General features: G+C 38.1%; 2 protein-coding genes across 6 annotated transcripts in view; one reads left to right on the top strand and one right to left on the bottom strand.

Moving 5' to 3' along the window:
* Nucleotides 1-224: 224 nt before the first annotated feature.
* TRIP13 (thyroid hormone receptor interactor 13) lies at nt 225-15,488 on the bottom strand. 2 transcript variants are annotated; one of them, NM_001305056.2, is made up of 14 exons: nt 15,247-15,488; nt 14,888-14,990; nt 12,913-13,078; nt 12,595-12,724; nt 10,858-10,913; nt 9,389-9,479; nt 7,842-7,914; nt 6,954-7,017; nt 6,593-6,679; nt 3,251-3,357; nt 2,035-2,188; nt 1,736-1,848; nt 958-1,027; nt 225-491 (listed from the first exon to the last, which is right to left on the bottom strand). In NM_001305056.2, the coding sequence occupies exons 2-14, from the start codon at nt 14,977-14,979 to the stop codon at nt 396-398; spliced, it is 1,299 nt and encodes a 432-aa protein (NP_001291985.1). In that variant the 5' UTR covers nt 14,980-14,990; nt 15,247-15,488; the 3' UTR covers nt 225-395. The 2 variants fall into 2 exon arrangements, with proteins under 2 accessions (NP_001291985.1, NP_001291984.1); NM_001305055.2 differs by having other exon boundaries at nt 15,128-15,488.
* Nucleotides 15,489-15,525: 37 nt separating this feature from the next.
* Nucleotides 15,526-17,820, top strand: part of BRD9 (bromodomain containing 9) — a 30,744-nt gene continuing 28,449 nt past the window's right edge. For all 4 annotated transcript variants that reach the window (XM_015275919.4, XM_015275920.4, XM_015275921.4 and 1 more), the window contains exons 1-3: nt 15,526-15,640; nt 16,615-16,835; nt 17,561-17,693. In XM_015275919.4, coding sequence (XP_015131405.1) covers nt 15,568-15,640; nt 16,615-16,835; nt 17,561-17,693 — 427 coding nt within the window. In that variant the 5' untranslated portion in view covers nt 15,526-15,567. The remainder of the gene's footprint in view (nt 15,641-16,614; nt 16,836-17,560; nt 17,694-17,820) is intronic.

Here is a 17,820-nt window from a genome sequence, read left to right on the forward strand (position 1 = left end):
AAGTAATTACTAGTACATTTACTGCACACATATCAAATACTGAATTTCTACTGCCTCCAAGAGTTTGAAAGAAACCATAAGTATAGAAACTAATGTATGTATAGAAAGTTAAGACACGAGGATCAGAAGTCTGCTCACTTTTAATAACTGCAAGTGATGTAAAAATTCTCCCTAAAAGGACATTTCCAATTATCTCAGAGCATTTGAAATAAAATTGCACTATGTGCTGTAAAAATTGTTTATTAATAAATGTTTTGAAAAACTGGATTAAGCATTCCAGGGTTTTTAAGGTGTTGACAATCTGTTTTATAGATGCAAAGAAATTGCACAGTTTGTATGCAAAGTTAAGTACTTTTCAGTGGTAACAATACAGAAAAGTACAAAGCAGTAAACTATCACACACAGTCTGCAAGTTTTTTTCTTTCTTCGAATTGTTTGTCTACTACAAGTGAAAGAGCCTGAAGAAATGCTGTCATTGTAACACTGGGGGACTGAAAATATGAAAATATTCTGTTAGACCCATCATAGCAATAGGCATACAAAGCACAGTTATTGGAAAACGAAATATTTGACTTTCATGTTACCAAATATTCAAAATGCTAAACCTCATATAAACCAGCAAACATAGTTTGTCTTGAACTTTACTATGTAAAATCTTGAGCCAATCAACATTACTGAGAATTTGCTTCAACAAACACTTGAACAAATTAGTATTATTTATGAACTGATAGGGGTTTCTTTCAGCAACAAAGCATGAGAGAACAAATATTAATGGTTTGTCACAGTATATCAGTAGTGATATCGGTCTTCAATTTCATTTTAAATTATAGCAGCAGAAAATTGTAGTTTAGATTAGCAAAAAGTTTTAGGACTAATCATTTACTTCAGGCTAGCATTCAAAAGTCTTCCTACCTAGCTCGAAATCAAACCAAAATATATAGCATAGAAAAAACTTACTTGAATATAAAGTGCATGTGCTAGGAAAGGAAGTTTTCTGAGGACCCGGCCACTAAGACCTTCACTTCTTCTATAGTAAAAGAGAGACATAAGCACTGCTTAAATGATAAATATTCACTCTTAAAAGATGACATTTCCTTTCTCCTTCACCCATAAATTTCTATGATGAAACTCAAGTCATAATACCTTGCTTGCTCACTCGCAGCAGTTTTAGCGAAGCTGGATATCAATAGACAGTGTATGGGAGGCCACAAGAAAAAAGGGTAGAGAAACAGCATAGTCATATTTGCCTACCAATGCTTTTATCAAGCCCCTCAACAATCACTGTGACATATCTCATGAATCTAGAGGAGAATATCTGTCAGTCAGGATTTGCAAACAGTCTGGTTTGGAAGGCACCTTTAAGATCAAACTATGATTCCATGATATCCACTGAAACTTCAGGCATCTCGTTAAGTCAGACAATTTGTCTAGAGAATTTCAAAGGGCAGAACAGAAACCAGTCACATTTGATACCAAGCAACATTTGCAAATCCTGATCAATTCCACTTATTGCCTGCTGATGCTCTGCACTAACCACAACAATATTTAAAAATAAACAACAAACAAACAAAAACAACCCAAAACAACAAATAAGCTCAAGATGTTTCAGAGCTCTAGCTATTACTAAATTCAGTTACTTTTAGACATAATTTCACAATTCGTTCACATATATCAACATGAATGCATATACACACACACAGATATATTTATCACGTAGAATTTAAAAAAATATTACCTTGAGATTTCTTTTAGTACCAGACTTAACCTGGACACATTATTTTCTACAAATCCAATCATTTCTAACTCTCTGAGTGACAAGAGATGCTGTCGAGGATATATTATTTGGCACTAGAAAGAAGAGTTACACGTTGTTGTATGAAACCTTAAAAAAATCATGTGAAATTAAATTCTAAAAGAAGAGTGTAAATATAGAGAAGGAATACAATTTGTATGTTTTTGTTATTTAGGAAGTTTGATGAAAACATCAACCTTAATAAAATAGGACGTTTTATAGTTCTACTTTTAAAATATTACCTTCATCAGCTCTTCCAGGCAAGAAAGATATATTCGGAATATTGCTGCAGCAGATGGAGGGCCAATGTATTGCTTTATGTCTGCTCTGTCTACAAATGCCATGTCAATTTTCTCTGTAATATTTGAAGTAGTCAGGATAACTACATTGGGATACCTTCAAGACAAAAGCACATTCTTAGGTCACATGTACATGAATAAGCTCCACTTGGCACTGGCAAATGGATACCGTCCTTCTTATGACTCAAGCCATTTCATGCAATCAACAGCTACATCACTCTTATCAGCTACTAATTACATGCTCTTTGAGAGCTATCACTAAGCTACTTCAATGCATAGTCTCTTTCCTTCAGCTATTTTGCAAGTATCCATAGTTTCTCTAACCCTATTTTAGCAGTATACACTGACTACTTTGCATGAAGAGAGTCTAACAGCATACTTTTTCCAATAAATTAAGTTACAAAATTAAGACCTGGAATATTTTATCTATACATTTCCCATTTCACTTCAGAAGGAAAGATGTAGTGCTTATTTATTTTTATATATTTATATATTTATTTGTAACTGCTAACATGACACATTTAACACAGCATGACATTAGAGTGAGCTGAAAAGGGAAGTAACAACTCCTTACTCTAACAAAAAGTATAAAGAAAAGGTTTAACCACAGCTATTTTCCTATGAAGCCTGTGTACTGTGTTTGAATAAACTACTTACCTTTAATCAGCAGCAACTCAAGGCCAAATAACAGGGCACCTGTCTTTGTGCAACCAAAGCCAAGTATGCCCAAAGAGGAAGTGGCAGTAATAAAACAAGAGATGTGCTGTATTAAATCCAGCAAAGTGGACCAAGAAGCATTAACGATTGCTTATTAGTAACACGTTGTACAACTCTGCTTTAGAATGATATTCAGAAGCTGTTAATGACAAACACAGTCTTCACTGATCTTATTCTTGTCTCTCCAAAGTAGATATGATGACCATCTGTGCTGCATCCCTCCCCAGCTTTAATGGAATTATATTATCTGTAGTTTATCAAACCCAGATTAGTTTACCTACTAACACACAAAATGTTCTAGTGGATTATTCAAATTTCTTTTCACAATCAGCACCGTTGATGAGGAATCATTTATTAACCAATGTGGATTAGTGTTCCAACTATGAATTAAGGTGCAGAATTACAGCAGTTACCTTTTGCTATTGCAATAAAATGAATTTACCTTTTAATCTGATCTATTTGCATCAGTACAGCATTCACTACACGAATAGCATCTGAAGGCTCTGTGCCTGCCTTGAAGGCACTGCGGGCTGCTGTGAGGCTCTCCACCTCAAAAAACAAAAAACATAGAACTTCTAAAAACAACAAAACCCCGACCAAAAAAACAAGCAATCCCAACATTCACACACAAAACATTGCACATTTGGAATGCTGGCAGTAAGCAAGTAATGCAGTACACCTTCAAACTGCAGTTTGGTATCTGAAATTTCACCTTCAAAATCTTTTGTTAAATAGATATTTAGGGAGAGAGTGAAGAGAATATCAAGGGAAAAAAGTGTAATGAATGAAATCCGTGTTTAGAGTGCAGAATTTGGGCTGTCTTCATTAATTCAACTTCTGGAAAATAAAAAGGATAAAATAAATAAATTTGAGTACCTAAGAACTAAATCAGGCACGTCCAACTTGCAGCCTGCCTCGGTTGGCAATGCTTCCTCCCCCTGCCCTACACTGTAAAGGCAGTGGCTCTTTGCTGCAGAGTGACCCCAGGTGCATACCCATTGTCCAGCAACAACCAGTGTGCCATTAATGCACTGTCAGATGAAACCAGGGCATGGGGAGAATAGTGCTGAGCAGCGCTGACTCAACTGATGGCAAATAACTGCATGCATTTTTCTACACTGGCAAAACACAGTGCTCTGAACTGCGAAGAATACACAGCTGAGCTTTCACTTTTGACTGCTATAGGCAAGGACACCTCCCATTATACCAGGTTGCTCAAAGCCTCATCCAGCCTGGCCTTGAATGCCTCCAGGATGGGGGCATCCACATAATTTCTGGGCAACCTGTTCCAGTGTCTCACTGCCCTCATAGTAAAGAATTTCTTCCTAATATCTAGTTAAAATCTACCCTCATCCAGTTAAAACCCCTTGTCCTGTCACTACCTGCCCTTATAAAAAGTCCCTCCCCAACTTTCCTGTAGGTCCACTTCAGATACTGCAAGGCTGTTATAAGGTCCCCCTGGAGCCTTCTCTTCTACAGGCTGAAGAGCCCCAACTCTCCCATCCTGTCCCTGTAGAGGAGGTGCTCCAGCCATCTGATCATCTTTGTGGCCTTACTCTGGACCTGCTCCAACAGCTTGATGTCCTTCTTGTGTTGGAGGCCCTAGAAGTGGATGCAGTACTCCAGGTGGGAAATCATGAGAGCAGAGTGGCAGAATTACCGCCCTCAATCTGCTGGTCATGCTTCTCTTGATGCAACTCAGGATACAATTGGCCTTCTGGGCTGCAAGCATACAGTGCTGGCTCGTGTTGAGTCTTTCATTAACTGATACCCCTAAATCCTTCTTCTCAGGCCTGACGTCAAGCCATTCTCCACTCAACCTGTATCTGTGCTTGGGTTTGCCCCAATCCATGTGCAGGACCTTGCACTTGGTCATACTGAACTCAAGTTTGGCATGGGCCCACCTCTCAAGCCTGTCCTTCTGATGGCCTTTCTCTCTAGTTTGGCAACTGCACCACTCAGCTTGGTGTTAGCTGCAAACTTGCTGAGAGTGCACTCAATCCCACACTCCATGTTACCTACAAGGATGTTAAACAGCACCAGTCCCAGCACAGATCCATGAGGAACACCACTCGTCACTCATCTCCAATTGGACATTGAGCCATCAACTGCATCTCTAAGAGTGCAGCCATCCAGCCAATTTTATCCAGTGAGCACATCAAATCCTTTTTTCTCCAATTTGGTGACCAGGATGTTGTGTGGGAGTGTCAAATGCTTTGCACAAGTTCAGGTAGATTACATCAGGTGCTCTTCCTTTATCCACTGACAGTGTAACTCCATCATAAAAGGCCACTCAGTTCATCAGGCATAACTCGCCCTTGGTGAATCCACATTGGTTACCACCAGTCACCTCATCTTTATTTTCTGTGTGCCTGAGTAGGGCCTTCAGCATGATCTGCTGCATGATCTTGCCAGGCACAGTGGTGAGACTGACTGGCCTGTAGTTCCTTGGATCTCTTTTTTTTCCCTTCTTGAAAATGTGGTTATTCTTCCCCTTTTTCAGTCAGTGAGAAGTTCATCAGACTGTCGTGAACTTTCAAATATAATGGATACTGGCTTGGCAACTTCATCCACCAGTTCCCTCAAAACCCATGGGTGGATTGCCTCTGGTCCCATAGACATGTGTACCTTCAGGTTCTTCAGATGGTCTTAAACCTGATCTTCACTTACAGTAGGCAGATCTTCCTTCACCCAGTTCTTACCTTTGCTTTCTGTAACTCGGGCAGTGCAGCTAGAGCCCTTGCTGGTGAAGGTTTTCATAATCCTTATCTGAACAGAGAGGAATATCCCTCACTTCAGTCATCTCTTACTCATGTCATTGCTTTTTGGCAGTATATACATTTGTGATCAACAGTTTTCAGGGATGAAGTACAGGAGAAGTAAAATTTCATCAAAAAATCTCTGATGAACCTGAAGATCTCACTAAGAATTGCAATCACTGCCATCAAACCAGACTGATGCATTAATTTTGCAAAAAAAATCAAATCAAATACTCCTCTAGTTTTTTGTTCCTTTTTTTAAAAGGTATGTTAAACAAAAACATTAAAAAATTTAAATGTTTTATTACTTATATATTATTGTTATTGCATATTTTGTGAAGGCTGCTCTGAAAGTAATGTTTCCTGTTTTATTGTATTGGCCCATGTTGTTCAAGATGCATGTTGGTGGCATGGCAGTAGAAGCTGAAACATTCAAACAGTAGATATGAACACAGCACAGTGAGGCGGTAGGTAGTACATTTCAGCATTGGCAGCAGTGGTTCATCTCCACTGGTGCAGATTGTTACGGGAACAACATGCAGGCTCTTGTTCATTGCTGGCAAAAATGCAAAGCTAAATGTAGTGACTATGCTGAAAAACAATGTTTTGGAGCTGAGAATTTGCTTTATCAAATAGTGTTACTGTGCTCTTTGTAAATGCTGTAGTACCCATGGAAATAAATAGGAGGAATTACTTTTGGAGCTACTCATGGCCCAAGACAGTTCCTATTCACTCAATGCTGCCCAAGCAAGCCAAAAGGTTGGACACCTATATACTAACTGGTTATGTATCCAAGCCTGGGAAGGGCAACTAAACAATCAACTGAAACCACATTATTCTTAGAGCTTTACAATATACGCAAGAACACTATAAATATGACTCCAGGCTACTTGGAAGTTTGAAACAATATTCCACTTGTAAACACACAGTAGCAAATTAAATGTCGCCAAGAAATTACACTTTCCTACCCATAATTAAAAACTTTCTGCTATGTTTTACATACATCAAAACTATTAGAATCATACCTCATCGATCAATACAAACACAAGAGCATCTTTGTCATCAATTAACTCTTGAATCTTCTGGAACATCTTGGTTACAAGCTTGCCGCTCTAGAAAGAGGTCATATGCATATATTTAACTATTTCCTTAGCAGAGTTTTCAAGTCTTACTTGAAAATTACTTTCCATTGCTCAACAACGGAAAACTATTTTTTATTGTTTATTTTAAAATAAATCACTAATATAGCTTCTATTTAATTATTTTCAAGCACATTAAGTATCCCGAATAATCTTTTGTGGCAAACACTTATGTTATGAATCAAGCTCAAGACACAGTTTAATTTATAATTTGTCAGTCCACTTAGTAAGCTACATCAATACATACCTCAGAAAACCATTTAGAGAAAAGACTATGGCTGTTTATTTCAATTAACTGTCCATATCTATACCTAAAATACGAAGGAAAAAATAAGTATCAACTCCATTGCATTGTAAATAAAAGTCAGTGAGGTCAGTAACTCCCCTAAGTCTTATTCCCTCCACTTCAACCACGGAATTTTTTGATGTAGTACTTCAATTTGCTTCCTTCTAAAAACACAACATTTGGTTTGTTTTTAATTATAATTTCCAGAAACTTGTCTCACTATAGCTCTCCACAATAAATTATTACCAGGATTCCTTCATTAGAACAGTCTTGATTGTTACTTCCATATAGTTTAGGAAATTGTTTCCATGTTAATGAACTCATTCCTCTGTTCATACAACATTACTTTCAGTATACCAAGTAAGACTGTGAAGTTTATTTACTGTCTGAAGGTTTTTTATTCAGCTGCTGGTTGCTAAAAAGTTTATAGTTAACTTTATTACTTGTCTGATGCATCGGATATACAGACTGACTCCGGCATTCAGACAGTTCAAGTACAAAAAACACTGGTACCTACTAAAAACAGATTTTCTTGAACATGAATACACAAATAGTAGGCTTAATACTCTGTGATACTTCATTCTTTAATCTTCACAAATGTATATTATGAGCACAAACAAATGACTATATTGCCATTTGAATTTGTTTTTCATAATTTCACAAAAACCATTACACATTCAGAAGGATTTATAATACTGTATCTGTCTCTCTTTTATATTGGACCAATTTTATTGCTAATGCAAAGCCATGAATGTCAGCACTTGCAATCAAGTATTATACATCTTTGGACTACTGAAAAAGAACAATTAACAACAGTTAGCTAAAGTGAAGAAATTCCAGAAAGATCACCTGTACGATAGTCGTATCGTCAGCTTCTGAGCCAATGCTTTGCAGAGAGAGGTTTTACCAGTTCCAGGAGGGCCTGGATTCAAATCAAATTCATACATATATTACAAAGAATCTACATCAGGTTGTTGATGACAAAATATCTTTTTAACTACTGTATTTCATTAAAGCACTAATTGCAGACAACAGTAGACAAGGACTGGGAATATCAGGGTATTTTGAGAAGACTGCTTACCCAATTACCCAATTCCAGAGCCGTGCTCCAGAAGCTCTGAAGCTGTATTATTTTCAATTACTAGTATGGTTAGTATACCAGCTTGTATACAGAGACCATATAGTCAAAATAATCAAACAACATTGGAACAAAGTGTTTTGCTCTTTCCTGGCTTATGTATGTTAGCATTCTCAAAAACCTGTGCTTAAACTTTTATCTTTCTGAAACATAGCCCACTAACATGCAAAACAGAAACCCATCATGTCTGGCTTGATAAGCTGTTCACATTCCCTGAATCTCTACTGTGAGGCAACTGAGAGTATCCTAAAAAAGTATACCACACAACAAACCTTTTGGATATGTCATGATGTCCTACAGAAAGAAAAGCCACAAAGATTTTCTCCAAACAGAAAAAAGTAGTTAAACAAAGTATGAAAGTATGGAGATTGATTTTGGGTTCTAAACAACAGCTAACAGCAGATAGCTGAAAGAACTTATATGCAAAGTTAGTACTGCCTTTATAGCATAAAGAGTTTTGGATTTTCCAGTATTAACTTTACTATGGTCATAATAAAGAGCTCATTACTACAATTTTACATGTGTATATATATAGATATAGACAGATAGATAGATAGATATAGAAAGAAAATCTCGGTGCATTAAATACTACAAATTATGTAGAATTAAAAGGTCATTGTGGAAATGTTTGTTATGAGTGTTATTTTTTTGAATACCAGTCTGGATAACAAAATTGCAATTAGTCAATAGCAAGCTGCAATTTGCAGCAAAATTGACTCAGTTGATGTCAATCTCATTTATAGTATAAGTATTATAGTAAGCTTGGATTGACTGAATATTACAATTTCAGTCAGAGTAATAATTAAATAAGTGAGAGTACTGCCTTCATACTTGACAACAGAATACTCTACTAGAACACTTGAATAAATTTCTCAGTTTCCTCAAAAGTTTTCATAAAGGAGACATAACTAAGGAATTCTAATACTGCAAAGAACTGTCATGAAAATGGTTCCTGATGTGCACAGTATCTGCAATATTTTTTGCACTTTATAAAAAAACTCTTAAAAATTCAAATGAAGAACATTAATTATCGTTATTCCATTTATAAAATGTTACAACTTAAATTTCTGCAAAACATAGTAAATATGAACACTGATTTGATTCTGACATTACTTTTCATAGAACTTGGTGCTACAGAGAGAGTATGTCTAGAAGCACTGCTTACTGTAACACAGGAACACATATAATTTCATTTCCTCAAGGGAAGCATAAACAGATTATCAGTGCAGCAACTTAGTTTAAGATAGACAATTCTTACCATGAAGCAAAACAACTCTATTCCATGATATAAGGTTGCTGTCAACGTTTCTGTCAGAAAATAGTAATGTTGTCGTGACATAATCAAGTAACTAATAGATGAGTAGGGGAAAAAAAAAAAGACACAAATTAGAGACATATCAGCAAATACAATTACAAATGGATGCAATCTCCTAGTAATCTCTATTGCATACTCTAACAACAACAACAAAAATTGGTTTTAAGTCTTTCAGTCTTAGACCACAATTTCTCTGCAAAGGATGGAAATTCACTTTCTTCCTGCCCTCAGGAAAAAAAAATGCATGTACTGGCCACAAATGGATTTCAGAACCTTTATATGAATAAACTAAATGCTTCACAGATGTGAAATTATGTTCATTTTTCACTGTCCCCCTTTTAGTGTATGCTCAATTCAGATCCCAAGTACAGTCAGAGACTCATACTCTGGTTTTATTTGTTATTACAGCTACACATCTATTTAGTCTGTTGTGGTCAATTCACTAAACAAAGGGGTCACATTTTAGTTGCTTTTGTATTTGTATACAGTATTTGTAGACTTGTTATCCTTCCAAATAAAGTTGTGTGTAATCTTCTTGAATGTTTAGTTCTAAATAAAATGTTCATTCATTGCAGAATTATCTAGAACACAGAAGAAGAGAATTCCTTCAATTACATGAATATGAACCTGCGGTATTAATTAATCTATTCTGATTTCTACCCTCATTTAACACTTGACGCCTTTTTTTTATTACTGTTCCTTGTAATGCATTTGATCTACCTGAATTAATAAGACAATAAAATAGCATTCCTGCCACAGCACGAAAGAAAAAGAAAGCTGAACTTAATCAAGCATATTTGCCAGTAATATCCTGGGAAAGACAGATACTGTTTTGAAACTTAACAGGAATCATTTCAGAGTCTGCAGAATCCAATCATACTCATCCAGCTCCATAGCGTAAAAAAATGAATATTCACCCGAATAACTTCTACAAAAAGCTGCAGAAGTAAAGTTCCTTCACTTTTTTAATTAATTGAGCAAACACATGTGAAGAAATGAAGTATAATTTCTGGAATGATCATCAGTGAAACTTCTAACATGGAAACTAAGATATATATAGATTTTTTTTTTTGCGGTGCAGGCTTTGCAGTAGTATCTACTCATACACATTTGAGATATGATGATTAATCTTAAAATGTCAACTTTGTCTTCTTTTGTTAAGCATACAACAGTTAAAGTATGGAATCACTAAAAATACACAGAAATTTTGATAAGAATATAAAGATTTGCAAAATGGCTAAAACTATGCCACCTTTTACAGTGTAGGAGCGTGCTAAGCAGACATGAGAATTCTCTCTCAAGCTAGTTATTGCCAAGTAAACTCTCCATAGGATGCAGCTACTTCAGGCTGGGTACATCTCAAATCTTACTCCTCCTCAAGCAATTTTAATTGTTACCAATTTTCTACTTACATGTGATTTTACTTCAGTGTCATATATAAGACTTTCCCAAAGGCCATGGAATTCAGCTGTGAAAGCAATACATTACACATCCGTTTAAGGCAAATCAATTTAGGAATTCATAATCTACCATTGCACCACAAAGCAGTTTTCGAATTATTCTCAGACAAAATTAAGGATCAAGAACAGATCTAGGACAGCAATCAAAGTATATGGAAAAAATATATGGATTATTTTCTCAAAAAGCAAACCCTACTTCCTAAAGGCTCTATACATAAATTTATATATATCACATATACATATAACTTATATTATATTATATATACGTATAGACTTATATTCAACATTTCTTTAAAATAACATCAACAGATAGAGGAAGAAAATTAAAAGTAGTTCAACAGTATATTTTAAAAAACTATAGTTGTGATCAAATCAACCATCTCCAGCAGTTGCTTTCTACCTTACAGCAGGAAAGTGTGAAAAAGGACTGTGATGAAAAATTATAAACCATAATAGTGTAGGAATGTCCAATTATGGACTGAATTCTCCTCAAAGAGCAGTGCTGTAAATATTTATACTTTTCACAATATGAAAATATGAAATATTTTCACAATATGAAAAGCACAAGAATTGTCATAGACTCACTCTCCCTCTTTGGTCTTAAGCTTACACCTATACTTCTTCCAGATACAGAGTCCAACCTCAACAGGCACTAGACAATAATAACTGGCAGGCTATGCTGCAAACTGCAGGCTCTGCAACAGCAGAGGAAATCATTACTCTTTCCAGAAACATCAATTTCTTTTCCCCCTACCTGAGGAAAAAGCACACTTCATACATGTGACATAAGCTTCACATTTCCTTCTCTAGGCAAATGACCGTTTTCTCTAGAAAAACAATCTGCAAATTTACTGAAAGCAACATATTGAGCTGCTGACAATAGCAACAATAGTATCTAATTGAAAACTTGTTCCAATTTTCTTTGCAATAGGTTGCTAGCACATGGCTTTATGAACAAATGTATTTTATGATTTAGTTGTCAAAAGAAATTCAGGATAGTATTATTTGTTTAAAATCTCAGGTTTTTCTCCAAATTACCCGGTTTTCAACATAGTCATCCAGGAAGCAAACTGAAATTATTTTAAAAATAAATTCTCACAGGAAAAAAAAGAAAAGAAAGAAAGAAAGAAAAAAAAAAAGGCAAAAGATGCAAGAATCAGGAACCTACAGAGCATCAAGTTAACAAGGCACTTCCAGCTCTTGGACTTTCCCTGTCGCAGTTTTGGTGAAGGTTTTATGCAGAGATTCAAGTGTTGCCAGACCATGGGCTTCTGTTTAAGAATGTAACAGCAGCACCGTCTTGCAGGCTGGCTGCTAGCTATGGGCTCTGGAAAGCCAACATTTAAAATGATGAATTTCTTGTAGGCCATCAAATTAAAATTTGATGCCTGTAGGGTTAAGCATTTGCATGCTTGTGATTTTGACTGTATGTTTTCAGGCTTTACTCCATAGGATCAATTATTTTGACCACAATTAGAGAAAAAACTGGCACTTCATAGAATCACCTGCAGTGACTCAGTCAAAACCACTAAAAAATTCCAGACAGATTAGATCCATCCACAAAGGACAAAATTATACAGTCGATACACATACTACATTTAAAGAATAACCCTACAAACACTTCTAGCCTTTCCAAGTTTTTCTTTCATTGTAATTACTCTGGATCTTCGAGAATTATCAGGTGGGTACCTGCAGGTAGCACCCAGTGGTTAGCTGCAACAATATCCTCATTCTCTTCCTCCAAGTTTTCAATGCTTGGCCCTTCTTCATTCAGATGAAAAATATGAATGGTAAGACTGCTTTTGCTCAAGTCAATAGGCTAGGAGAGATGTAAAAAGACAGTCAATACATCACATTTCACACTTCAGAGATTCTGTTTATGCCAGTTGGTCTAGTACAAGATACTACCTTCTTCTACACATCCAGCATATGTTCTTAGGTTATCACTAGTCTACCTACAATTAGTTCATATGCATATGAACAAAGCTGTACATTTTTGATTGATACCTGTCTTTCTTTCAATTTCAGCTCTGTATCCACAATTGACACAGATTGCACATTGCTGTTAAGGAAGCCATCATCAAATTCTGTCCACTTGTAATCACCAAACACAATGTTATGTCTGTTCAACAGTTTTAGGACACTCATCCTGATATCTTCTTTCTTTGCCGTACTAATAAGAAAGAAACAGCATTATTTATGGCATCAACATTTAGAAGGCAAGTAGTATCTAATATCTGAAACATCAGAGTGCTTTATCTACTACAGTAAGCCTCCCTCCATGGAAAACAGTCTCCACTCAAAACAAACAAACAAACTACTACACACACCAAATGCAATAACATTCTGCAGAAACAAACAAATAAATTCAGTTTGTTTGCAAAGTAACAACTTTGATATTGATATTATACTACTTTAAAAGACACAGGCCAGAAAACACTGTTCAACCTGTTTGCGATCAAATCAGGATTCGTGGGATGACAAAGCTAGACATTTCCAAGAACAGAAATAAATATGTATCAGTACATTGACTGTGTTTTACTATGAACAGTAGAAAAACTCAAAGCCAAACTACTAGACTGAAATTAAATTGGAAGCTCAATTATCTCCTCACTCCTATGAACAACTGTGGCATGCTATAAGGAGAATTTCAGTAAAACAGGTGAAAACTACAGGACAAGGAATAGCATTTTAAGATTCTAGAAAGGTGTAAATTTTAAAATTTGAGTTCAGTATCTTGTCTTTTGACCCTGATGAAGATTCTCTTCATCAAGGCAGTGGATATTTCTTAGCAGGGCCCTCAATATACTCACCCATTTAGTCCCAACAGACAAACTGGTAAGACAAGGAGTGGATGAAAGGACAAGGTGTCTGGACTGTCCTGCTCAGTGATTAGTAGTCCAAGAGGAGCAGCAAGTATGTGAGGCAGGGAGGGAGTAGGGAATGATTAATGTTGGGACCAACACTATTTTTACATCTTCATTAACAAACAGGACAATGGGATGGAATGTAACTGCATTAAGTTTATGGATGATGCTAAAGCAGAGAGAACTATCATAGAATCATAGAATTGCTCAGGTTGGAAAAGACCTTCGAGGTCATCGAGTCCAACCACAGCCTAACCATACTACCCTAACCCTAACAACCCTCTGCTAAATCATGTCCCTGAGTACCACATCCAAATGGTTTTTAAACACATTCAGGGATGGTGACCCAACCACCTCCCTGAGGAGCCTATTCCAGTGCTATCAATATACTAGAAAGCAAAGCTACCATTCAGAGGGACCTCTGCAGACTGAAGATAAGGTTTAGCAAAAATCTCTGGAAATACAACAAAAGTAGAAGTGAAGTCTTGCCTCTGCATCGATTGCTCAGATAACAGAACAGACCAGAGGCCAACTGGACAAAAAGCAACTGCTGAAAAGGATTTGTGATTCTGGCTGTTTGTCAGGCCGCACCTGGATTACTGTGAGTAGTTTGGGGCTCTGCTGTAACAGATTTGTGTATACTAGAGCAAGACCAAAAGATAGCCACCAACAAGATGTGATGCACAAAGATAAAATAAATGGTTTTGTTCAACCCCAAGTTGCAGAAATACTTCACAGACACAGAAAAACTCACTGATGTGTTAAGAGAACGCAGAGCAAGACCTTTGTGTGTGCACAGCACAAGGACAAAAGGCAACAGACACAAGCTTGGCAAGTAAAGTTCTGGTCAGACAACAAAAAACAGTTCCTGGCATGAGGAAGGTTGATCAGTTGTCCAGAGTGACTTCGTAATCTCAAAACACGATTAACCAATAATCTGAAAAACCTAGTCTAATTGGCTCTGCCTTCAGCAGCAAATTGGAACAAGACAGTTTTCACAGATCCTTTCCAACACACTTCATTCCCTTTCCCGTTTTCATGCACATATGCTTTTTCTATTAGTCAAACTAAACATTCACAGCAAGGCGTCACAAAGCCTAAAGGCCAAGAGAGACCTGTTTGATTTCTGATGAACTTCCACGTGTATTTGAACATTATCGCACGTGTTTGGGAGGGCTTGCTTCAAATCTCCAGCTGCTTCATCCATCCTTCTCACTCCTAAGGAGAAAGTGGCAAGAATGAGAAACAGGCTTTCAGTGGACTGCTACAGCCAGCAACGCAAACAGCCTTTCTTTGCACGGGAACGCCACGTCCCATCCGTGCGTCCCCCCAACCCATCGCAATCATCAACACACCCTTTCTCTCCTTCGGGATATACAAGCACCAGCCCGAGACCAGGGAGCGCGTTGCGAGCACGGGCGGCGCGGCCCGCTCCTCCCTTAGCGTTAGCAGCACGGAGGGGAAAGGAGCTCACGTCGGACAGGGCCCTGAGGACGGTGGCCTGAAGTCGGAGGATACAGGTTCGCTGGTGGAGCTGAGGACCGAGCACCTTCTTTGTCCCCTCCGCGCGCGGACTGCTGAGAGGGCCGCACCTCTGCGGCGTAGAGCCAGAAGAACAGCGTTGCGGAGCACGCCGGACACCCGAGGCGCCACGACGCTACGACAGCCTCTTCGAAAAGCGGCGCGCTGCCCCGGGGAGGCCCGCCTCGCGTCCCCTGACCTGGATCTTCCTCCTCGGAGAAGGAGCGTTTCCGGCGGGGGAGGGGAAGTTACCGCCGTTGGGGTAAGCTTTACGATGGGGAAGAAGCACAAGAAGCACAAAGCAGACAAGGCGGAGTGGCGGTCGGCTTCTACCACCTCCTACAGCGGTAAGAACTCGGAGCAGCGGCAGGAGCCGCGCCCGGCTTCATTTCTTGTGGCTGCCGGCAGAGCCTGGGCGCCCTTCGGCGAGCTGGGTCGCGGTGCCGCGCAGGAAGGGAGAAGCCCTCGTTTACGTGGGTGAAGATGCTGCGAGCGATCTTTCCTGGGCTCCCGTTTTCAGGGCGGGCTGTAGGGACAAAAGAAAGGCGGAATTGAAGGTTTCCTGCGGGAGCGGGATCCCTCCCGATGAGAGATAGAGGAGTGAGGTGGGGAGCAGTCTGAGCGGGAAGGCGGATCGGGAGGGGTGCGGAGAGCTCAGAGCCGACGCTCGGGTGTTTTGAAACCGAGCTCCTTCGTGGCTTTGTGCGGCTGTTATTGAGGGATTCCTGTCAGATACTTGCTTTCACCTTGTTCTGGCTAGTGTTTGCCACGCTCTGATGCTGCGGGGAGTATTCTTCAGACGTATGTTGGATGTTCGTGCAGCTTGAGGTGATAAGCTGTGGGAGAACGTGCTGGAAGTATTGTCCTCAAGCAGATGCAAGAAAATCTTCCAGCCAACAGTCCAAACTGACAGGAGAAGATTCCAGTGTAATATTTACTGTGACTATTGGTTTTCACTGTAAGAACTCAGTTTGCTTTGCTTACTCGTGGATTTTCCAACAGTGGTAGGTTTTGACTGCTCTAAGATTAGAAGCAGGTTGATTGGTTTGTTTGTTTTACAGGCACTGACATTCCGGTGTATGGTGGGATGCAAGAACTGCATCTGCATCTGTGATATTTCTTATTTTGGGACATGTGAAACAGCGGCTAAATTTGGATTTGTGATTCTTAGCTATTGCTTTTATCTCCAGACAGATCACATGCACTTTCAAACTGTATCAGATTCTTATCAATAGCATTTCTAGAACTAACATAATTTATATGCTTTAATGATAGCATGCTGTCACTTTCATAAGCATCTTTGACTTTTTTATTTATTTAGATTATGTAGACAAGCCTTTGGAAAAACCTTTAAAGCTGGTTCTTAAAGTTGGAGGAAGTGAAGTAACAGAACTTTCTGGATCAGGACACGATTCTAGTTATTACGATGACAGATCAGATCATGAGCGAGAACGACATAAAGAAAAGAAGAAAAAAAAGAAAAAGAAGTCTGAGAAGGAGAAAGAAAAGCACCTTGATGATGAGGAAAGAAGAAAGAGAAAAGTAAGCTGTGATTTTTAGAATTTAGATATACCATCATTCAAACATGTTCACTTACCTGAGATCAGATAAGTGTGTACAGGTCTGGTACAGTCTACAGGACCCCCTCAGCTCTCCCTTCCCCCAGTTTTTTTTAATCAGTATTTAAGTAGGAAGACCACTGTTTGGAAGCAGCACTTCAGAATTGTAGAAAATGCCCCTGTCCAGGTTGGTGCATTTCTGCTGTTTAGAAGAGTGATCAATGTGTTGATTTGTTGAATAATGTAAATGATTGTTCCTTTTAACTGATATTCTTCCTATCCATTTGTTTAGTGTATCGGTATGAATACTTCTGTTCTTAAATCTAATGTTTCGTGTTTTAGCTGGGTCAGAAATATGCTTTGCTATCCTTTGAAGAGGGTATTTTCAGCCTTTCAAATCTAGAATGAACTTTGGTCCCTGAGATATGATAAGTTGTTAATTAAACATAACAGTTTCAATGTGTAAAACAGCTATTTTATAATCTGGTTTTACATGAGTTCAGCATACCTTTAGGTGAAAGTTCAGCAATTAATGAGAGAATAGTAGTACTTTTATGTAATGCTATTTGTGTTTTGTCTTTGTGTTTAATCAGAGCAGAAAAAATTGGAAAAAGAAACAGTGGCAGTCACAAAATCACTCTTATTTTTTATGTACCTAGGATTGTGTATTCCAAGCATGTTCTAAAATCCATCTTCTTGCTGTTGCAGGAAGAGAAAAAGAGGAAAAGGGAAAAAGAGCAGTGTGACACTGAAGGAGAAACTGATGACTTTGATCCTGGGAAAAAAGTGGAGGTTGAACCTCCTCCAGATCGTCCTGTCAGAGCATGCAGAACTCAGCCGGGTGAGCATTGTGAGAACTTAAATCTGTTTAATCTGTACATTAAGTGAATTCTTAATCCATACCTGCATCTATCTGTCACTCTTCTCTTCTTTTTCATTCTAAAAAATAGGCTGTATTTCAGGCATAC

This window comes from Gallus gallus, chromosome 2, assembly GCF_016699485.2.
Source record: "Gallus gallus isolate bGalGal1 chromosome 2, bGalGal1.mat.broiler.GRCg7b, whole genome shotgun sequence".
In the NCBI taxonomy this organism is placed as follows: Eukaryota; Metazoa; Chordata; class Aves; order Galliformes; family Phasianidae; genus Gallus; species Gallus gallus.

What these genes read in the sequence shown, in the direction of transcription:
- TRIP13 (NM_001305056.2), bottom strand. Translation starts at nt 14,979, where the DNA reads ATGGATGAAGCAGCTGGAGATTTGAAGCAAGCCCTCCCAAACACGTGC. An exon ending in CCACTGGGTGCTACCTGCAG is followed by an intron (nt 10,914 to 12,594) that starts GTACCCACCTGA and finishes TTGCTTTCACAG; the next exon opens with CTGAATTCCATGGCCTTTGG. An exon ending in TCTCTAAATGGTTTTCTGAG is followed by an intron (nt 6,680 to 6,953) that starts GTATGTATTGAT and finishes ACCTCTTTCTAG; the next exon opens with AGCGGCAAGCTTGTAACCAA.